General features: G+C 42.4%; 1 protein-coding gene and 1 pseudogene across 1 annotated transcript in view; both read right to left on the bottom strand.

Annotated features, from left to right (window-relative positions):
- Nucleotides 1-2092: 2092 nt before the first annotated feature.
- Nucleotides 2093-4759, bottom strand: LOC146511967 (general transcription factor II-I repeat domain-containing protein 2 pseudogene; annotated as a pseudogene).
- A 117-nt stretch (nucleotides 4760-4876) lies between these two features.
- LOC146511953 (uncharacterized) overlaps nucleotides 4877-24061 on the bottom strand; it is a 329039-nt gene continuing 309854 nt past the window's right edge. Inside the window, exons 24-25 of the mRNA XM_085171640.1 lie at nucleotides 6239-6412; nucleotides 4877-5564 (exon numbers count right to left, since the gene is read on the bottom strand). Of these exons, the coding sequence (XP_085027766.1) occupies nucleotides 5558-5564; nucleotides 6239-6412 (181 nt within the window). The 3' untranslated portion in view covers nucleotides 4877-5557. The remainder of the gene's footprint in view (nucleotides 5565-6238; nucleotides 6413-24061) is intronic.

Here is a 24061-nt window from a genome sequence, read left to right as displayed (position 1 = left end):
GGCCTTCGCATCTGGCTCGGCCCTGACCGGGGTGGGATGTTTATATGTATATTTGTAAATAGTTCATTGGTCATTCACTCTCTGCGGTTCGGTTGCACTGTCTCCTCGCGGGGTGTCTTACAGAGTTACCCCGTACATATTAAATATGTAACGGTGTGGAGAGAGAGTCTCAATATGCTAGAGAACGTACGGTTACGGTGTAACCTTGGTTCTCTTAGTGAGAGACTCTCTCTCCACCGTCAGGCCCCTCGGAAACGCGTTACGATCAAACTATCACCGGTGTCATGTCTGCATAGCTGTTTTATACGTGAGCTATGGGGTGTAGCCGGGCGTGCTGGAGTGTCTTAAAGAAATATCCACACGCCACGACCAAGGGGGGTCGTACCCCGTACATATGGAATATGTAACGGTGTGGAGAGAGAGTCTCGGTTTACCAGAACCGTACGTTCTCGTAAACACAGCAATTCAGTTGACCATAAGCACCTATGCAAGGCCTCATTTCTGTAAGGTGTGAGCTCAGGCATGGCCCACTGGCCCACTAATATAGCACCTGGCCTCGTTAACATGAAAAGCAAAGCCAAATCCGAACCAATCTATTTGAAAATGTTAGCATTCCTCTAAAACAAACCAGGGAGAATCACACGTGCTGCCCGTCCTCCAGCTGGCTGCTGTTTGCTGCACCACTTGCTTAGTGTCTTCTTAAATCACTACTTGAATCTCTGCTGTAGGCTAATCGAACTACTGTGTGTGTAAATGGCAACTCAGTCTTCTCAGACTCTTTACTAGTGATGGCCTGCTTGAAGCTGACGCCCTGCTGGCAACTGAAGGAACAACAACAACAAATGTGAGCTGTGGTAGAAGGTCCTCGTTAACTGGAAGAAAACCTGATCTATCCTGACCTTATTTGAACCTTTCAAACCTTTTTCTTCTTAACCTTCATCAAACCTTGACATTTCTTTGACCATTAAACTTAAGGCTTCGATGAAACCTTAGTTTAAACCTTTTTGACCAACTTGTAATTCCAACTTTCTGCATTAAACATGTATCTTATCATATTAACACTCGATCAATTTGACTGAGAGAACAACAAACAAAGAAATGCAACAAGAGTTTGATAAGAAGAGGTTTTACAGAGAAATGATTCCCCTGAAGACAAAATAGGAACCACATCCTACATAAACTTCGTAAAGTTTCATTAACAGATAGAACAATGGACTTCAAACTTCCCCCAAAACAACAGAAACACATTAGAAGATAATGAATTACTTAGACTACGATTTAATATGAATGAGAACATGTTCATAAATGGATGAAAGCAAAGATTTCATCAATCCCTGATTTAGAGACAACAGAACATTTGGTTTGATTTCACAAGATAAGAATGACGACTGAGTGGGAAGATTGTTTTATGTTTAGTCAAATCTTTCATACACAAAAGTAGGATTACAAAACCATCCCCTAAGTTTGGTGTTTTATTCAAGGAATTTAAATTATAGAAGAAATGACATCAAGAAAACAAACCCCCAAAACTCTCTAATACTCTAAAGCATCTGATTTGGATACCTGAGATCAAATATATCTCCGCCTGGGTTTGTTTTCTTCCCATTTGTGGCTTTAATTTAGTGTTACATCCTGTTTGTTTGCTTCCATCTGTATACACGTCCATATTCACTATTATGTTTCTATTCTTACATTGCTGGGTAATCAATGTTCCCTCTGCTAACTGATTTGACCTTTTGTGTCTTACAATGATACCTGTCATATTTGTTTCTGCGCCTAAAAAATAAGAATAAAACAAGTTTTCCATGCTGAAACACAGCTCCACCTCCTGCAGTTCTCCCTCTGAACCACTAGATGTCTCTGTTATCTAAATGAAGACGTGCAGCACAGCAACCACAGCAGCACTCAGATCACACGTGTCCTGTTATTATGTATAAAAGCATGAAACAGGTGAGACAGGTGGGATCAATATTAATGTTGTGGAAATATATGAAAAAGCAACAGAAGAGTGAAAACATTTAGTGTTTCTAGAAAGATCTTTCAGCTCATAGCTGCTCACAGACTGTATTTACAAGTGACAAACTGCAGTATCTCACTCTACAGTAAGTATGTAAGTGCTGCCGAACATGGAGAGCATCTGAGCAGCGTGGGTGCGGAGCCCAGGCATTGTGTCAGGGATGAAATGTGGAAATTGTGAAGCGCCCACAGCATCATACTTTGATTTCAGCGTGTCACTACACTGGAGTTCAATCAGCTCCATTTGGAGGTTTGTTGGTGCTTTTGCCACGTCAACTGCAAAAGGATTACTGAGCAGTTCAAATCGACATTTCTGGGCATCAAAGTCGGCAAACCGCCGGGTAAACTCAGTACTGAGTACACAGAGTTTTTCAGCAAACTGTGCACATGGGAACACAGCAGTAGAGATTTGCATGTTCATCGTTTGGCAGCAGGGGAAATGGCCCAGGTTTCCTTGTAGCATCTGATTCTGCCACAGGCACAGTTTAGTTTTAAAAGCCCTCACTGCAGCGTACATATCTGTGATGATACGCCCCCATCCCTGAAGCTGCAGGTTCAGCGCATCGAGATGGCTCGTGACATCACACATAAAGGCCAGCTCACACAGAAACTCTTGCTCCCTGAGCTCAGCTGTGTCTTGCCCTTTGCTTTCCAGAAACTGAAATATTTCCTCGCGTAGCTCGAAACATCTGTTCAGTACTTTTCCTCGGCTTAACCACCTCACCTCCGTGTGATACGGCACGTCTCCGTATTCCGAACCACACTCCTCAAGAAAAGATTTGAATTGGCGGTGATTCAGACCTTTGGCTCTTATAAAGTTAACCACTCGTGTTACTGCGGTCCTAACATGTTCCATCTTTAGGGCTTTGCCACAAAGTGATTCTTGATGTATGATGCAGTGATAAACAGTCAGCTCACCTGCACAGTTCTCCGCTCGCATCTTCTCCCGTACCCTGCCCACCAGTCCGCTCCTTTGACCGCACATCGCTGGTGCACCATCTGTCGTTAACCCCACAAGTTTTTCCCATGGCAGCTTCATTTCAGTTAGACATTTGGAAACCTCTTCAAATATTTCCTTCCCTGTGGTTGTGCCATGCATTGATTTTAATCCTAAAAGTTCTTCCGTAACACAGAGAGTTGAGTCCACACCACGGATGAAGACTGAAAGCTGGGCAGTATCAGAGGCGTCGCTGCTCTCATCCACAGCGAGGGAGAATGCAACGAAACTGTTTCCCTTCTCCATCAGCTGGTTATTTAGATTGTTGGCAAGTTCACGTGTGCGATCAGCTACTGTGTTTCTGCTCAGGCTAACATTTGAAAATGCTTGCTTCTTCTCTGGGCACACAACGTCGCAAACTTTCATCATACAACTTTTCACAAACTCTCCCTCACTGAAGGGCCGGGCTGATTTTGCGATCTCTGCAGCCACAACAAAACTAGCCTTTACAGCAGCCTCACTTTGTAATACGGCTTTTTTAAACATAGTCTGTTGTGAAACAAAACTTTTTTTCATCTCTTCTGCTTTCCGGCGCCTTTGAGTCATGTCCAGGTCCTTGTACTTCTCTTGGTGTTTCGTTTCATAGTGTCGTCTAATGTTGTACTCCTTGGATATAGCCACATGAGCTCCACATACAAGCCAAACAGGTCTATCTTTTACATAGGTAAACAGATATTCTGTCTCCCACCTGTCCAGAAAGCTCCTGTTTTCGTTCTTTCTTTTCGCCATTTTGGGAGAGGTAGCGCGGCAGTATTCGCACGGTTGCTATGACTACGGTCAACAGAGGAGAGGGCGTTAATGGGTCCTGTCCTGACTGACCCGCCAAAACGCCAACAGAGCATTCTAGGATTTGTAGTATTAGCAGTACATGCGCTGTATAAGACCGGCGGGCCAGCTCTAATAGTAATTTGGTATGGCCTCGCGGGCCAAATGTAATTAGGCTGCGGGCCAAATTTGGCCCGCGGGCCAGAGTTTGACACCTATGCTCTAAAGCATCTGATTTGGATACCTGAGATCAAATATATCTCCGCCTGGGTTTGTTTTCTTCCCATTTGTGGCTTTAATTTAGTGTTACATCCTGTTTGTTTGCTTCCATCTGTATACACGTCCATATTCACTATTATGTTTCTATTCTTACATTGCTGGGTAATCAATGTTCCCTCTGCTAACTGATTTGACCTTTTGTATCTTACAATGATAGCTGTCATATTTGTTTCTGCGCCTAAAAAATAAGAATAAAACAAGTTTTCCATGCTGAAACACAGCTCCACCTCCTGCAGTTCTCCCTCTGAACCACTAGATGTCTCTGTTATCTAAATGAAGACGTGCAGCACAGCAACCACAGCAGCGCTCAGATCACACGTGTCCTGTTATTATGTATAAAAGCATGAAACAGGTGAGACAGGTGGGATCAATATTAATGTTGTGGAAATATATGAAAAAGCAACAGAAGAGTGAAAACATTTAGTGTTTCTAGAAAGATCTTTCAGCTCATAGCTGCTCACAGACTGTATTTACAAGTGACAAACTGCAGTATCTCACTCTACAGTACATCTACAGTATATATCAAATCTATTCAGCCATGTTTGAAAGCCTTTCCAGGTGAGTTTGATCCAGGAGGGTCTGAAGCCAGAGTGAGACAGAGACTGTGCAGAGACTGTAGAAGGACAGAGCAGCAGCAGAGCAGTCCAGATACACTGATGATCCTCTGTCAGATCCAGAGGGACACACAGGGGTGATGCTGGACTCTACATTGTGTCTGACAGTGGAGCTGTTCTCAGAGCAGTTCACTCTTGTTACGGATTCAAATATTGGGGATGGATACAGGAGGAAAACCCAAATAACCACACTGGTCCGGCCGGGTCGAGTCAAACGATGATTTAATGAACACACGCGTGGGAGATGGACACCATACAGCAGACAGCATCAGATCTCAAAATGGTGGAGCCTTGATCAAACTCTTATAGCCTCTAGTGGCCCCCACCTCATCATAAAAGCCTAAACATCCACATCCTTTCTCTCACACAGCGCCTAAGCTACGACCTTTGCTCCCTGTTTATCTGCTCCTGCTGAGATGGGGCAGTATGCTCTGTTCTCTTCTAACCAGACAAATAAGGCGATGACTTTCTGCAAACAGTATTTCTTATAACTCAGCAGTATAATGCATCATAAAACAATATCATTCATTCACAATAAATCAGCAGTCTAATGTAATGCAGATCAGTTTACCAAATGTAATAGTTATCACCTTCTTCTAATTCAGGAGAATAATGCAAACTAAAACTACATAATAATTCACAATCTTTAATTAGGGGTCTAACATGGCATAAAATAATATTATAATCCGACACTCTGCAGCACTGACAGTCATCTGCACTTCATTCCTCTGTCAGTCACTGCTGGATGAAGCTCTCCTCTCCACCTCCCAGTAACATGGCCCAGTCAGAGCGTCTCTACACACAAGCTGCTGCTGCTTCAACCTCTCTGGATCATCAGGACACAGCTGCTCCTCTCTCAGCACACACACCGTCCTGTTTACCATCATCACCACCTGCAGAGAGAAGGAGGAAGAGCAGAGGAGATAAACGAGTGTTTCCAGAGACTCTTCATCAGCTGTCAGTCAGTGATGCAGCACATCCAGTATAAAGAGCAGCAGGGACTTCAGTGCTGGGACTGTACTAGGACTCATTGTTGCTTCACTTTCTCTAATCTTTGGATTTTTATTGAAGTTGCTGAAAATGTTTTTCCCTCCTAGTTTGAGTTTGGACTTTCATTCATTAGAAGAACCTTGGTGTGTCCACTCTGAGCTCTGTAGGAACCCCAACAACAAGCCCAACAATCCAGATGGACGTTCCAGCTGTTAACTGGAGGAATTCCATCCAAACATCTGCTCTCACTAAATTCTTCCTCACCTACAGACTGTGTTCTTCACTGCTTTAAACTTGGAAATCAATGCAGTCATTGGTCTGCGTGCTGCTTTGTTCAGAGAGCTGATTGGCTGTTGACGGTGTTTGATCAGAGCGTGTCAGCCGTTACTATGGTGACCATAAAGGTGAGAAACAGGAAGTGTTTGTGTCCAATCCTGAAGCCTGTCACCGTTCTCCTCTCACAGCTTCACTGAGAAGCTGCAGCTTTACAGGAAACACTGGATCTTTGTTTCATACTGACTGTGTTTAGTACAATACTGCTGACAGCACCACCCACTCACTCCATCACTCTACTGACCTCAGAGTCTCCAGTCTGTAGTCTGGACTCTGCTGAAGATCAGACAGCTGCTTCACATCTCGATCCTCCAGGTTGTTTCCCGACAGGTCCAGCTCTCTCAGATGGGAGGGGTTGGACTTCAGTGCTGCTGCCAGATAATCACAGCTGATCTTTGACAAACCACAGAACATCAATCTGTATAAAGAATGAAAGATGTAAGTTTATTAGACAAAGTGCTTGAAATCATTCAGTGTTTCATCATCTGTTCAGAGCTGAAGAAGGTTCAGAATGTAGAAGTTTAGAAAATGGAAACTCCAAACAGCTGAAGCCAACAGGAAGCAGCTTCAAACAAACACAACAAGAGAAAAAACTCTGAATGTTTCACATTAAAGTCGTACATTTCTCATAAAAACAGGACAAAGACTTGAAAAAGTCGTGTTTTTCCTTCCAGGAACCACATGGCTTCACTTTTAAAGGTGAAGTGAGAAAGAAATGGACATATTTGAAGTCCAACACCTTTTTCCAGTCACATTATTAAAGCAGACAAACTACAAGCTCATTTTCATTCCAACAAGTCATCTTCTGACCTGGACTAACAACACTGGTCTCTATGTGCAGCTGGCTGTGAGACCAGTGCTCAGGGAGCGTCTACAAAGTGCAACACTGAAAGAACATCACACACTCATTTGCTTCCATCACACAAACATCTACTGTCATTATTGTCACCAAACTCTGTGGATCCTTTATTGCAAATTCAAATGGGATCAAATGGTCAGACAAAAGAGCGTTATGAGGAAATATGATGAAATGTTGTGTATTAGCAGCAAGTTATTGAATCATTTTCCTCAGAAACCAAACAAAATGATTGACAAACATGTTTTTACAAACTCAGTGTTGGACTTGGATCAGCAGGATAAGCTGATGTTTAAAGGCATTTGAGTCTCGCTGTATGAGAGTCCAGTTATTACTCAATATTTATGGATGATGTTCTTTCAGTGTTGCACTTTGTAGACGCTCCCTGAGCCTCACAGCCAGCTGCACATGGACCAGCTGACATTACCCAGCATTAGAGGTGGCTGTAAAAAATTCATGTTCCCATTTAAATGTTTTAATTTGAATAAAACGATGTTGATTCATTCAATCCTGAATCGATGTTTAATATAAATGTATTTTGCCAGAATCTCAGCTTAAAGCTCACAAACTATTTCAACAAGCAGCAAACAGCTAAAACAGTAAATGAGAGCAGCTAAACACACAAAGATGGAAACACAGAGCGTGGATCGTTCACTCGACGGCACGTACACGGACACGCCGTCGGGGCTGAAAGTGGACAGCTCACAGATCCTGAAACTGCAGGTTTCATCTGTCTCCAACCAAAACTGAGTGAAGCAGCAGCAAAAGAAGATCCAAACTCTGCTTCACGTTTGATAAATATGCTCATGAATTCTCTCTGACTTTGGCTGTTCCTGCCTGCACAGCTCTCTCTCTCTCAGTGTACTCCAAGAACAGCTTCAAACATCTGTTTCTGCATCATTCACTGTTTATTAGCCACCAGTCTGCTGTTGTGTTCAGTGCTGTCGGCCTCTGACAGTAAAGCCTCATTTCTGCTGTTCCATGGAAACTTTTAAAATGATGACAGATTACAAACTCTCAGCTGTGTCTGTAATCAAAGCAGAGATGGAACGATGCCACTTTTTATGTCCGATGTCGATATGAATCCAATATAGTCGATTTTATAATCAAACGTTTTTTAATATCTTGCTGCATTTTGTATAAGTTCATACTCAAGTTTAAAAATCTAAACACTAAAGCTGTTCTGTTATACCTGTGTGCAAAAACACACTGCAGCCAAAACATTAGACAATACTGATCTTTGTATTTAAACTTTTATCAGAACTTTCAATCTAAGTATTTAAAGTAATATTCAAAAGTCATTTAAATGCAGTTTTATGAAGATTTTAAAAAGTCTTTGGTTGTGAATAAAAGAAGTGCAACATCAGCACAAAATAATGTTTCTATTGAACAACACAAACAGGTTGTAGAATGGAGCCTTTTATACTTACAGCTGAACAGAAACAACATGCAGAGTGGAAAACAGTGCAAATAACTGCAAACAGGCTTCATGACACTCATGTTTGATCAGGATGGATGTCAGTGTGAGCTGTTTCTATCACATTTAACCTCACAATCAATTTGGTCTCATTTCTATACAAAACTTAACACAAGTATGAAAAAAGTGTTTTTGATTGTTTTGTTTTGTGAACCATGAAACTGTTTAACAACACAGTTTGTTTCACAGTCAAACTTGAGTCTGTCCATCGTTCAGTCAGACTGAGCAATGACAGCACACAGACGTAGACAACAGCTCTCTGAAACACCAAACTCAGGTCCTGTTGATGCTGATATACAGTGACACAGTTACATGGGTGATTCATCCTTTTGTCTTTATCTTTAAACAGCTGCAGCTTTCACTGACAGCACATGTGGTACTTTAACCTTTGGACTGTTTTCATCAGTTAATTATGGAGTTACTACAAAGAGTGAAGCTATAGGATGATCTGTCTGCTGTCACTGGGTGGTGCTGAGGTCTGAATCTGAGGACGGCTCCTGTAATCACAACGAGAACACAATCATCACAAACTGAAATATAAAGTTTATCTCTGAAATAAAGCTGATCCTTCTGTCCTCACACACTCGGGAGTGTTCTTCTCTTCTCTTACATTCTTTCAGTCCTACACTTCTGCTGACAGCTGACATATGAGCTGTTTGTTTAAAAGAAGCCTTATATACTAACAGATGTTCCAATATCATGTTCACCTTTGAGTTGTTGGAGCTTTATAAATGGACATCTGCAAAGATGAGATGATGGAGCAGGTTTCAGTCCTGGTTCAGTCTGCTGCTGCATCCTGGTCACAACATACAGAGGTGGCGTCAGCACTGGCATCAGCACTGGCGTCAGCACTGGTGTCAGCTCTGGTATTGAACAAGAAATATTAATGCTTCAAACTATTTGTCTTAAAGGATGTGAGCTGCACAGAGTTCTGCACATGTGTCTTTGTGAACATACCTCATTAACAATATTTCAATTTTTTAACCTGAATATTTGCAACAAACTCAGCATAAAAATACAGTCAGTGCTAAAAAATTAATCAGTGGAAAAATTAAACATTTTAACTTAAGCTGCCAAGAGGAAGTTGTTGGTTTCAGTAAATATCTTCGCTATTTGATCAGTTTTTACGGATTAATGAGGAGTTACTGAAGTGCCAGGTTTTTAAAGTTGGTGTTACTGTCTTTACACATGTGGAGACTGAAAACATGCTGCTGTTTAATAAGATATTTAATATTCAGCTCTGCACAGGAGCTGCAGCAGGGTGCAGCCTGTTGCTTTTACAGTATAATACTTGTAATAAAAGTGCAGTAACAGTAATTAGTGACTGAGCAGCCCGGAGCGTTTCTCTTGATTTCTTTAGTAAATTCATTCACCTGCACAGCTAAACGAACCCTGACAGCCGAGTGCTCATCTTAGCTAGCTAGGTCTCAGGAGCTAGCTAAGGACGGTAGTTATGGATTAGCTTACAAACACGTTTAACTTACCGAAAAAGTGCAGCGGGGCCTCGGGTCCTTCTGTCGGGTAGTCCAGTTTACTGAGGAACACCTCAGGCTGTCAGGTTAAAACACTCGGTCGTGTTTTCGTAGCGTAAATGCTGGCCCTCCTTGTCACTACCCGATCCGTACCGGAAAGCCGATCGGTACCCCGCATGCGCAAAACCTATGTCACTTCCTCTCTTTGCCAACATTGCGACATTCAATATATTTGAATGACAGGGTTAGCGCCCAGTTAGCTCCTAGCATTTCTCAACAGCTCTGCCTCCTTTTCGACTGCCCGGGACATTTAAACAATGGATAATCTGTCTACAAACAAATTCATGCTTTTCTCCTCAACAGAGAGCGTTCCCCGATTGAACAACAGCGCTGTAAAATAAGAAGAATGGCGCCTAATTACAGACTTAATAATATTGACTTAGCAATGTGTCACGTGAAGATTCATCAGCCAGATTAAGTGTTTACTGACAATTAACAGTGATAGCGGACATCATCATCACTATTCCAGTCAATTCTCTCCACACAGACAAGCATAAACACAGTCGACTATCACTAAATCAAATTTAACACACGTTTGTAATGACGCCAATTCAGTTTACAATAGGGTTCATTCGCTCGGTCAGCAGGTGGCAGTATCCTCGTACACTGGGGAGTAAACTGCCATTAAACGAACAGAAGAAGAAGAAAACATCTGCACATGCGCGGTACGGATTGGGTAGACCCGATTTGTACGGTCCGACTTTGCACATGCGCAGTAAGGATCGGTCCCGATCCGTAACTATCTTTTTATTTTTCATTTTTGTCTACATTGTACTGAAATGCTTCATTATTGCAAACATTTTAAGATATACTTATTATTCTTAACATCTTAACCGATACTCTGACCCATAACTATCGTAAAACGCTACGACCGGAAGTAGACACCTTTCGCGCATGCGGGGTACCGATCGGGTTTCCGGTACGGATCGGGTAGTGACACTCCTCTCAGAGCCTACGCTCTATCTGCTATTCCCGAACAGAGATACGCAAGTTTCTCCGTGACTGCAGCTGTCAGTCAAAGCTGCTATGATGACGTTTCACCCCAATTTAACATCACCGTGGTAGGAATTAGAATCAAACTTATGGGAAAGGAGACCCCTTGGACATAAATCAGCGTGATGAGAACTATTGAAAACAAAAGAAAGAACCTTTGGAAAAAAATTATCTGAGGAGAATTAATTTATTTTAGTCTGACCCCAGTCCCATCCGCTAACATGGAGGAGGCGGGGTTTATGACCTATACTGCAGCCAGACACCAGGGGGCGATAGAGACGTTTTGGCTTCATTTTGGGGAGCTGTCGCGTCGTCCATGTTTTCTACAGTCATTGGTCAGACTCCAATAACTTTTACTTTGGTCTTGTCCAAACTCATAGGCTGCATCCTCCAGAGGACCCGGCCTTCGTGGTCTATGTGGGCCGGGTCCTCAGAAGGTCGGGAAGGCCGGAAATAAACGGCTATGAAATGGGACGGTCTAGCCTTGAGATTTGCATCACCGCTGTCTTGGTGGAGTTTAATAAACTCAGCTGTCTGCTCCTTGCTATCTTAAATATAACAGGACACTGGCGTAAACTCTTGGCCATCTCACACTTCTGCTTAATCAGTTTTCTGTTTGACGTTTATTCAGCTGTGTGAATAATAACAATAATAATAATAATAATAATAATAATAAAGCAGCTCTTTTTAGAGAACTGGCTCTTTCGGCTGCGAACCGGCTCTTTAGGTTGTTTTGTTGCTTTAATTAATTTATATAAAACAATAATATAAAATTATGCACAAAAGGAATTACTAATGTAAAAAAAGTGTTTTTATTTATATATGTTTATATATAAATATATGTGGTGGCCCCTAGAGACAAAGCACGTACAAACTCCAAAACACATTCCTAACTAAGTTAACTGAACTTCCTAAACAGTTAAATTGATAAATAAAAATAACATTTTTAAAAAGAAAATAAAAATAATGATAGTAAAAATTCACCTGGAATTCCAATAAAACTGATTCATGTTTGTGGCTGTAATGTGACAAAATGTGGGAAAGTTCAAGGGGGCCGAATACTTTTGCAACCACTGTAAAGGTTTATTTTGTCTAATCTAATAACTTTAATCTCAGCCAAACAGATTTACTCATGAACAAATAAAACACTGAAAAAAAGCCAAACAATAACATTTTTAGGTTGTCTAAGTGACTTATATATTACGTTTAACCTGAGTAGCGAAAGACCGGTGATCTGAACATGATGTGCCGGCAGTTTGCTGTTCTCTGAGGCTCTAGTGACCCTCGAGCTCCCGGCTTGCTATCGAGCTGGTGGGTAACAGACGTCTCCGAAAACGTCGGAGTACTTTTGCAAATATGCGATATCTTGATAAACTGAGCAGATATTTAAAGTTTACACAGCTACATTCTCGACTGAAAATATGTTAAAGTTTATTTTGTGACCCAGAAAGATTAATAAGAATAAATTTAAAACTTAGTAGCGGCCGCCATTGCCGGAAACTGGAGTTTGGCTGGGCCACGCTATGAATTCTGGGATATGGTAGGACACGAAGGACACACCCGACCCATCCTTCAAATTCGGGGAAAATGAGGACTGAGGGCTGCATTCGGAGGAGTCTATGAATTTGGACAGCCTTCATCGTGTGGCTGTGACGTAATCGATCTACAAATGCGTCCTCAGGAGGATGCAGCCCATGAATTTGGACACCCCCTATGTTTACTACTGCATAGACACATTGAATTTCCAACACAAGGAAACGACATTTTGGACGATGTTTTCACCACCCAGAGAGGAGATTACAAAGCCCCCCACCCACCCACTTTGGTGCCTCTGATCACATCACTGTTATGCTAATGCCAGCATACAGGCCCCTGGTCAAAGTCACTAAACCAGTTCGTCAGCAGGTACGTGTGTGGCCAGAAGGACCTGCAATACTGCTTTTCCACCACAGACTGGGAGATCCTTAAACAGGCCGCCACACATGACAACACCACAGACCTGCAGGAATATACAGAAACTGTCATTGGCTACATCTCAAAAGGCATCGATGAGGTCATAGAGACCACTGTCCGGGCCAATCAGAAACCATGGCTCACAGGTGAGGTCTACAGGCTCCTGAGGGTGAGAAATGCAGCCTTGAAAACTGGGGATGAGGTGAGCCTAACAACAGCAAGGGCAAACCTGTCACGTGCATCAGAGAGGTGGAAATGCAGCGCTCCAGGAGGATTTTGCAAAGCTTCAGTGACAGCAGAGACACTCAGAGGCTGTGGCAAGGGATACAGACCATCACAGACTACAAGCCCACTCCTCACACCGCTGTCGGGTCCACCACATTATCATAAGAGCTAAGTGAAATTTTCTCTCGCTTTGAGACACAGAATGCCACCCCAGCACAGAAAACTCCACCCCCCAAACGATCGGGTGGTGACAGACAGTGTGTGGAGATCCCTTGCCAGGATCAACACACGCAAAGCCCCAGATCCTGACAACATGCTTGTCAGGACCTGCTGCCATCAGGGAGGAGACTGAAGAGCCTCCGGGCCAGAACCAGGAGACTGAGAGACAGCTTCATCCAGGCTGTCAGGATGCTGAATTCACTCCCTGCTCTCACACACCAACTCCAGACCTGCATTCATCTTTTCCCTCTGAAGCCCCCAAACATACAAACCCTGAGCCACCACCATTGCCCTTTCACTGACTGTCCCACTCCACCATTTGACCCTTAGAACTGAAGAAGCTTCTCTGATGAGAAGTGAAACATCTCCAAGGAAACTTAAAGAAGTCCAGACGCTTTTCTTTCCAAGCTCCTTAGACTACAGTGACCTGGATGTCTGAGAACCTTCACAGACTGATTTTACAAGAACAACTTGTGTCAAAAATCCCTAGCAGTGCCTCTGTCACACACACAAATCACTACAGTTACAAATTTAATAACTTACAAAAACCCCAGAAAAACAGAACTGAGCAAAACAAACAAACAAACAAGAGACCTGGGAACATTGTTGAGGTTTAAATTTATAATCTTAAATGCTTATATGCTGATTATATTGCTTTATAAGAAAGGCCCAACTCTGAGTACACTCTGTGCCGACAGGACTGACAGGAAATTACATGCTTTTGCAGGCGAAAAGTGAAACTAAGTAGAGTGTTTGATCGAAACTTAAAGTGTGTGTGACGTCTATATAAATGACTAGGCTTCCTGTTTTGTGCTTCAGACCTGGGGTTGTGTGTTCAGGTCTCCATATCCGGATATTAGGGGTGCAACGATTCTCGTATCAATATTGAGCCGTTCAATACAGTGTTTTCGGTTCGGTACGCATATGTATCAAACAATACAAAATTTTTAATTTTATCAACTTTTCTTCTGACGATGCTGTCTGTGTTGAGCTCTCAGTGGATCTGCGTTCGACTACTCTGCCTAGGCTGCACTGTCGAGCGCAGATCCATTGAGCGCAGTACAAGCTAGCAAGACAGAAGTTAAGCTCGTTGCAACATGGCAAATTGAACCTCCCCCACCCTCATTCAAATCTGGCGTTTGGAACTATTTTGGTCTTCATGTGAAGTATGACCCTGAAGGTAAGCGCGTCATGGACTAAAGTAAAACGGTTTGTCGGATGTGCCACGCAATGCTCAATTACATGGATGGGAACTAGTGCGTTAGCGCAGTTAGCTTGTTAACGTGTTAACGCTGTCCAGCCCCACGCACGGGGCGATCCGCGGTAGCTCGTTAACGGAGATTTGCCGTGTTGTGGCGTTAACGTCATTTCAGATTAACGCTGACAGCACTAGTGGGAACACAACGAATATGACTGCACATTTACTCCGACATCATCCTCGTGCAAAGACAAGTGGAAGCAGACAAAAACAACAAGCACGCATGCTACAAACTTTACCCGAGTCATTTAGACAGCCGTTAGCACATGATTCTCCTTATGGGGACCTGATATGTTTAATATGCTGTGAGAATATAGCCCAGAAGAAGCGTATAGTAGAGCTTTTATTTTGGAAAGAGACATTTCTCTGTAATAAACTCTTTTCCAAAGATGAGTGATTTCTCGATCAGACAGATTTATTTTTTATTACTTTGTTGTTTCAGCAACATTAAATTTAAAAACTGTACTTTTGAGTTAAAATATATATTTATAATTTTAATAAATGACAAATTAAAAAAGCATGAACATTTTTTTTGTATCGAAAAATATCACTGTGACACCAAAGTATCGAACCAAACCAAACCGTGAATTTTGTGTATCGTTGCACCCCTACCGGATATGTAAAATAAAGATCATTTTTTAAAGTAAAAAGACCACTTTTGAGCCATGTCTTTTTGGCCTTAAACAATACCAAAAGAACCGGAATTTAATAACATTAAAACCAAACAATAAATGAGCAAAGTAGTGCATGATAAATCTAGATGACAAATACAAAGTGCAATATAGAAACACTGGGTAAAAAGAAATGAACAATTAAAAAGGAGGATAAAAGATGTGAGCAGTAGTTAAACAGTAGAAATAAAAATATAATAAACAAATAAAAATAGATAATAAATGAAAGCCAGGTCAGAAAGGTGAGTTTGGCTTTAAAAGCATGAAAACACACTGCTGTCTTCAGGAAGGCTGCTCCAGTAACAGAAAGTCATCTACATGTGGGTTTAGTTCTGACTTTAGGGACAAGTAAAAAAATGAAATATAAACATCTGTCCAGACGACCTGACAGTCAAAAATATAAACTCAGGAACTTAAAAGGAAAATTGTGCTGATTTTGAACGTCCGCATCAAGATAAACTTACAGATTTAAGAGTCAAAAAGTGTCAAAAAGTCTGTATCCTTACCTGAGAGTTTCAAGTTTACAGTCAGGACTCTTTAGTCCAACACAAAGCAAATCCAATTCTGGATCCTGCAGCTTGTTCGAGCTCAGGTCCAGCTCTCTCAGATGATTGGATGGGGAGCTGAGAATTTCAGACAAAGCTTCAAAGCTTCTTTTTGAGAGTTTACAACCTCTCAGCCTGAGGAAGAATAACAATGCAGACATGTTCTTTTCTTCATCTAGCATTATTAAACATATTTGTTCATAGATTCACTTACAGCACTTTCTTGGAGGCTTTGACCACTGGCAGCAGCTTCAAAAATGCCTTCTCTGAACCAGAGTATTTCTTCAGGTCGAACTCATCCAGATCTGATGACAGTAAGATGAAGACCAGAGCCGACCACTGAGCAGGAGACAGTTGATCTGTGGAGAGACGTCCTGATCTCAGGGACTGTTGGATCTCCTCCACTAGAGAACGATCATCCAGTTCATTCAGACAGTGGAGCAGGTTGATGCTTTTCTCTGCAGACAGTTTCCCACTGAGCTTCTTCTTGATGTACTGGACTGTTTCCTGATTGGCCTGTGAGCTACTTCCTATCTGTGTCAGCATCGATAGGAGATCCTGATTGGTCTGCAGTGAAAGACCCAGGAGGAAGCGGAGGAACAAGTCCAGGTGTCCATTTGGACTCTCTAAGGCTTCGTCCACAGCACTCTGGTAGAAGTCTTTTACAGTAAGTGTTTTCTGGAAACTTTTAGAGAGAGGAGGTTGTTTCTTAAGCAGGTTGACTCCAGAGTTGATGAAGGTCAGATAGACATGAAGAGCAGCAAAGAACTCCTGAATGCTCAGATGGACGAAACAGTAAATGACATCAGTGAACATGTCGCACTCCTCAGCTTTAAAGATCTGTGTGAACACTCCTGAGTACACTGAGGCTGCTCTGATATCGATGCCACACTCTGTCAGGTCTGATTTATAGAAGATCAGGTTTCCTTTCTGCAGCTGATCAAAAGCCAGTTTTCCCAGAGACTCAATCATCTTCTTGTTCTCTGGATTCCAGTGTGAATCTGTCTCAGCTCCTCCATCATACTTGATGTTCTTTGTTTCTAGGTGAAATAGCACAAGGCGTATGTAGAGCTCTGTGAGAGTCTTAGGCAGATCTTCGCTCTCTTTGTTCTTCATGACATCCTCCAGAACTGTTGCAGTGATCCAGCAGAAGACTGGGATGTGGCACATGATGTGGAGGCTTCGTGATGTCTTGATGTGGGAGATGATGCTGCTGGCCTGCTCCTCATCTCTGAATCTCTTCCTGAAGTACTCCTCCTTCTGTGGGTCAGTGAACCCTCTGACTTCTGTCACCATGTCAACAATGTCACGAATGATTTTATTGGCTGCTGCAGGTCGTGTGGTTATCCAGAGGCGAGCAGAGGGAAGCAGTTTCCCTCTGATGAGGTTTATCAGCAGCACATCCACTGAGGTGGACTCTCTAGGGTCAGTCAGGATTGTAGTTTTGTGGAAGTCCAGAGGAAGTCGACACTCATCCAGACCATCTAAGATGAACACAACCTGGAAGTCTTCAAAGCTGTAGATTCCTGCTTCTTCGGTTTCAGTAAAGAAGTGATGAACAAGTCCCACCAAGCTGAACTTTTCCTCTTTCAGCACATTCAGCTCTCTGAAAGTGAATGGAAACATGAACTGGATGTCCTGGTTGGCTTTGTCTTCAGCCCAGTCCAGAGTGAACTTCTGTGTTAGGACTGTTTTCCCAATGCCAGCCACTCCCATTGTCAGCACTGTTCTGATTGGTTTATCTCTTCCAGGTGGGAGTTTAAAGATGTCTTCTTGTCTGATGGTTGTTTCTGGTCTGTCTGGTTTCCTGGATGCTGTTTCCATCTGTCTGACCTCATGTTCATCATTGACCTCTGCAGTCCGTCCCTCTGTGATGTAGAGCTCTGTGTAGATCTGATTCAGGAGGGTCTGGTCTCCTGTTGTAGAAATCCCCTCATGCACACACTGGAACGTCTGCTTCAGGTTTGACTTGAGTTTTAGCTGACACTCAGGGACAATCTCTGCATGAAGATACAGCAAATGACACAAATGAGAAAACTGCATTCTGGTTACTGTGGTTATGTGTTCAGTTCACTGGACTCTTGGTGTCATGATCCGGGTGAGTCTGAGTAACTTTCCACAGCATCAGCTCTCCTCCCCTGGGTGGAGCCCTCCTCATTCCTCCCTGCTCCTCACCTGTTGCCAATTACTCCGGCAGTATTTATGAGCAGCACTCACAATGAACCTTCTCCAGACTGTCTGCTTACCACAGTCAGACCTCTGCCTCATATTTTGTCTTGTGCTCCTCAGCTTGTTTCGTGTAACCCTCTTTTCCTGTTCCCTAGTCGGCACCTGGATATATCTTCCAACTCTCGCCATAAGTCACGCCTCAGGATTCTGGCCTGCCGCTGCTGGTAAAACTCACTCTTGCAAACTGCCCTCCTCACCTGCCTGCCTCCCTGTGCACCCACATCTCACTCTGTACCCAGATTTAATTCATCTCCTCCTCCAGCTGATCTCCACCTGCAGCCACGTAAGACCTCTTAGTTTTTAAATCTTGGACTCATTCACTACACTGTGGCCCACTCTGATTATTATCTCCTTTGTTCCAGTGATCCTGGATAGTTTCTATTCACCCGTTTCTGCCCCTGTTGTTCCTTTGACCTGCCTCAGCTTATGTTCTGGCCTCAGCTCTGCACTTCTCATAATACCTCGCTTGCTGTTGAATTTAGCCGTGATTCAGCTTTCTCCGTCAAGAAATCTAGTAAAATACATTTCTGTTAAAAGTCACTCAGCCTCTGGTTTTTGGTTCTGCGCTTGAGTCCTTTTCATGAGCCATTGAGCCCTGACACTTGGGTTATAACTGAGGGCAGGTTTTATAGAGACACATTCGATTTAATTGTGCAAATGCATTTTGAAAAGCCTGCAATGCAAGGAACCATTTTTACATTTAAACAGGACACTGAGAGCCCAGTCGCTTTACAGACGTAAGTAGGACCTGGACGCCGGGATAGATTTTATTGTCAACCAACTGCAAGGGCCTGGGAAGGATCACGGTTATTGGTCAAGTGTTTCGTGCCCACAAATTAGCATTTTGTGCCCACGAAGTAGTATTTTGTGGCCACAATTGATTTATTTTTTGGACCATGTCATCAGAGGGGCTCCGTAGAATTGGGATACAGCCTCTGAGATAGAAAGTGTGTGACTGTGAACTCGACTCTCTTTATGACACACACACACACACACACACACACACACACACACACACACACACACACACACACACACAAACAGGTTTGTCAGGTTCCTCGGCTCGTTCTCTGCGTTCAGTCCATTGAAGGTGATTATTGAGCCAATCACAGCTACAGAGCTCACTGTGACTCTTCTTCTTCCCTCTACAGCATAGGTGTCAAACTCTGAAGCCATACCAGATTATCAGAGCTGGCCTGCTGGTATTATACAGCTAATATATGTATTGTTTAGTATTAAGCTTTGCTTGTTCCATATTCAGTTTTTCAGCAAAACGTGTTTGAGTCCATAAGAAAAGATTCATTCTTAAATCTGGAGGAATAAATATATTTCAATAAATATTAACGTTAGCCCGCGACTTTGTTCCAGTTTTGAATTTGGCCCACTGTGTATTTGAGTTTGACACCCCTGCTCTACAGTCACACAAACACACTCAGAGACTCTGACAGCAAAACTACAACAATGTGGTGTTAACACTCACCTGCCTCAGCTCCACCGTCCTCCTGCTGCTCTGAAGGAGGCTCAGCTGTTTCTCTTCCTGTTCTCACCTGCTCGGGTGGCTCCTCCCCTCTGCAGTTACAGGAAATCAGGTGTGTGTGTCTCTTGTTGAGACTGGTTCTTCCTGCTCTCTAGCATCACATTGGGTGTTTCCAAATTCAGGGAGAGGACGCTTCGAATGCCACATTTGTAGGAATTATATCACATGGACGCGACGAAGGCTGTTCAAATTTGAAGTCTTCCAAATGCGTCCTTCATTTCCCTGAATTTTACTCAGCTTCCTCCTAATATTTCACAATAAAAGCTGTGCTCAGTGTTTTTGTGAACATGTTGCTTGTGGTGTGAGGCCGGGCGTCCCAGCAGGAAGCGCCTTTATGGCTGTTGTTTGGCTCCTGTGGGACTTTCTGAAAGAGTGAGAGTGAATTCCTGGAGTGCTGCAGTGTTTCTGACAGCAGACTGAGCTCAGACGTGTCTGCCACCCAACCCTCAGTGAAAACACACCAAATAAGACTTTAACTGAAGCAACGTGGCTTCTGCTTTGTGCTCTGTACAATAATCATATTCATGCTATTTATTTCAGACAGTAACAGCTCAGCTTCCCCGTTCTCCCCAAAGAGGCTTAAACATGGACTCCACTGACGTCCTCGCTGTGACCCAGGCCCCAAAAAACAAGTTCCCCTCAGCTGTGGACTTTCTTGGAGCTCCAGAGATCCACCCAGCAAGGTTTAAAGGTCCTGCTGGTGATTACCTGGGCAGTGTTTTACCTGTGGCTGTGTTCAAACGTGTTCACACCTGAATCCTCACAGCTCCAATCACGTCTGACACATCCTGATAGGAATACTTCAATCAGTAAAGTACTCGAGTAAATGTACTCTGTTATATTCCAGCACCTCTCTCACTCCAAGAGAGGGAAAAAAGAAAGTTACGCAGTAAGTTTTGTTTTACAAGAATCGAGCGAGAGAAAGAGAGAGAGAAGGCCACGCCCACCAGTAGTTTGGTTTATCAGTGGAAAGTTCCCAACATTTTTTCTGTGATTTTACTGGTTTTAGACATTTTAATGATATAAGGAACATTGTGCATGACTCAGATGGATGAATAGATGCAGGAAAAACAAATGAGCTCATTACAAATGAAGCAGCTCTCTGGAGGTCAGATTTAAAACCCGAGGCTGCTCTTATGAACAGGAAACGTATTTATTCATGGACTTCTAAGATTTATTTTAACCATATTTATAAACCCAGAGTTTTCACTGACAGGAGTGTCTGAATGTGTGTATTGTTGGGTAATATCAGGAAGTATTCATCAGCACTGACACACACAGACACACACACAGAGTAAACATGTCTTCTCATGACTGGAATGCATTTGAGCTGTTTATCAGAAACCCCCGAGAGTCCGTTGTGTGTGTAGAAAAGCCGTTTGAAACACGTTCCTGGATGAATCTGCAGCAGGAGCTGAAGACGTGTCTGTTCAGGACAGAGGTCGTTTAAGACAAATGAATCTAATGCACACATGCAACATGCTGTTGTTGTTGCTGTTGTTAGGTATGGCAGGTATAGAAAGACTGAGTCTGCACGGGTTGAGACTAACACTACATGATAGTAAAACTGTCTTTTTATGTGTTAAGTTCAAAAAAGAAGGATTAGAAAGATGTAAAAAGTCATTTGAAAAAGTTTAATGACTGATTCATGGCTGTGGCCCTGTTGAAGAGTCTGTTTCTGTGTTGTGTGTAGAAGGCAGCGCTCTGCTGTTTGTGTTGCATGTGGTGTTGAAAGCACACTTCAGAACAGCTTCAAGTACAGACATGCACTCTGCACACAGTCCTGCACTGTGTCACCTGTTTGCTCACAGAGAGACGCCCTGAACACAAGAGTGAGTGCAACACAGTTTGAATTCTTAGTCACATGGTTAAAAAGGGGCTTTCACTTCCTGGTTTGTCGACTATTCTATTTGAGCTTTTCAGAAGATCAAATATCAACATATTACCAATCTGAGTTCAATTGTTTCTGACTTTCTTTTTCTCAGTATAAACCACTGAAACCTCACAGCAACATTTCTGTTTCATCTTTCCCAGTCTCACATTGGGAATGTCAGACGCTGGAAATGTGTGGACCAAAAGGCACCAAGTGGGTCTAAAATAAGTGCTGCGTAGCTCAAATGTCACAACACAGGTGAGCAAGATGAGGCAGCCAGGCTCCCTCTGATGCTGTCAGTGAATGTCAGTTTATTGTGAGTCAAAGATCACACACAGACAGCCTCCTGAGGACACAGCAACACTACAGAAACAGCATGGAAACACTAGAACTCACAGCTCTGCCTCCACATTTGAGATTTAAAACCATCTTTTGGAATAAATGAGTCCCATTGATGTCACAACTAGGGCTGGCTTTGAAACATTTCCCCGATTCAAATCGATGTTGGTTTGAATAATGTGATATCGATTAATTCAATCCTAAATTCATTTTTTACATTTCAATTTCACAAAACTATTTCAACAAGCGCCAAACAGCTAAAAGAACAAAGAAGAGCATGTAAACGCACAAAGATGTAAACACAAAGCGCTGATGGTCGACCCGACGGCAGGTACAGGACACGGCGTCTGGGATGAAAGCCGGCATTTCACAGACTGTGAAGCTGCCGGTTTCCTTCTCCATCATCCGGGTAAAAGCAAAAGAAGATCAAAGCTTTACTTTGAAACACATCGTCATTACTTCCCTCTTACTTTTGCTGCTTTGCTTCCATCACGATACAATCAGCACAGCTCCTTCTCTGGATATGTCCTGAGAAAGGAGGAGAATTAGAATATTTCTGACTTCCAAACTTTAATCCAATCGGGGATCAAATGGGAATTGAAGCAGTTGTAGGAACTGAAATTGATACTCAGCTCTAATCACATTGTCTCGTTATTTTGCTCGCAAACCAGGCGAAACAGTATTTAATGATAACATGCAGCAAAAACTGAATCATACATCATCAAAGCAGCCGTAACAATAACACAAACAACATGTTTAATCAGTAAAAACTATTGTGAAATAAAGAAATCACAGGGTAAAATGATTCATTAGGCAAGTTTTTCTTTATTTAAAATGTTTTCTTTAAAATATTTTGTATTAATCAGGTTACAGTCGAACTAAAAAGGGAAAAACGAACATTTTAAAGGTGTTATTCAGTTTTTCCTCATGCAAATCTTTAGATGTCTTTTTTAGAAAACCAAAGTCTTGATTAAGCTGCATGAGGGCTCACTGTGTATGTTCACAATGATCAGATGAGAGTTTAAACCTGTTTTATATTTAGTTTTGTTCTAATTTGACTCGACTCACAGAAGATGAAGCATTTGAACTGAAGCTAAAACTAGAATTTCTTAGAGAGACTCGGCCTGAAAGAGTGAAACCCGGATGTGAGATTTTGTGGAGTCTGTGTGACTGTTGGTGGGTCAAAAAGGTTTCAGCTGCACAGCCAGACGTTACTGAGCGAGCCACCGGTTGAGAGGCACACTTCTCACAGCTCCTTCCTTTGGTCACACTTTAACAGAAACATTTATAGTGTTTAGAGATATTAATATTAATATTAGTATTAGTATTAATATTGATACCACCTCTACAGAGGTTACAGTGTTGTGCCAGAAAGTGATTCCCAATGTTTCTGTGTATTTCTATGTGTAATATCTTTACGTATGTTGGTAAATAGACTTCGGTGAACAGCGTTTACAAAGGGCTTTTATATAGAATTAAAAAATATCTGTTTTTTCAAGTATCTTTACAACTCTGTGTTGTTGTACTGACATTATAACCAACCCGCTCCTTTATCCCCACTTCAAATATTTTTACTGAACTGTTGTAAGATTTGCTGCCATTTCTGCTGTCCTCTTGGCCAGCTTACTCTCACAAAAGACATTTTTAATGTTAATGAGATTTTTTTAACTGCATAAATAAAGGTTATATAAACGTCGCTGCCAAAAACTGATCGCGGCTTCTACCTTGTTACAGGAATGTTGTTTGTGGCTCAAGATGACTTTATGTCATCCATGAGGGATGCATTTAACATATGTTTCACATATTATAGCCCAACAAGTTACTTATAGCAGTTTAAATACGAGCAATCACTTTTTGGCACAACACCGGTGTCTTGCAGGTTTTATATTTTAGAAAGTTTAAACCTCAGCTTAATAGAAACAAATGTGTGCAAAGCTCAATGAAGTGAAGCAACATTATAAAGAAGAGTGAGCCTCAATGACTCCCCAATGATGTGAGAGACTGATAGTCATACAGAAACAATGACTTTGAGCTGTTGCTGCTAAACGTGCTTCTACAAGCAGCTGAATCTTGGAGTGAACTTTGGTTTGTCTGCTCATAAACTGGTGGTTCATGATGAGAAATGAACTTCTGAACTGGTTCAAGCATCAGTGCAGTGGCTGGTCCATTCCTTGATGTATATGTCAACGTTCAAAATGAGCCATTTAAATCAGCTGTGTTGGATCAAGGACACATCTAAAAGCTGCAGGACAGCGGCCCCGAGGCCTGGAGTTCCACCCTCAGTGCAGTGGAAATAGTCTCGTGCCAGTCTTGGTGCTGCCTTTGAGTCTATATTGCTGAACACTGTGTGCACACATGTT

This window comes from Neolamprologus multifasciatus, chromosome 9 (genome assembly GCF_963576455.1).
Source record: "Neolamprologus multifasciatus chromosome 9, fNeoMul1.2, whole genome shotgun sequence".
In the NCBI taxonomy this organism is placed as follows: Eukaryota; Metazoa; Chordata; class Actinopteri; order Cichliformes; family Cichlidae; genus Neolamprologus; species Neolamprologus multifasciatus.
The sequence above is the reverse complement of the archived record's forward strand: the minus strand, read 5'-3'. Positions and strand labels throughout refer to the sequence as shown.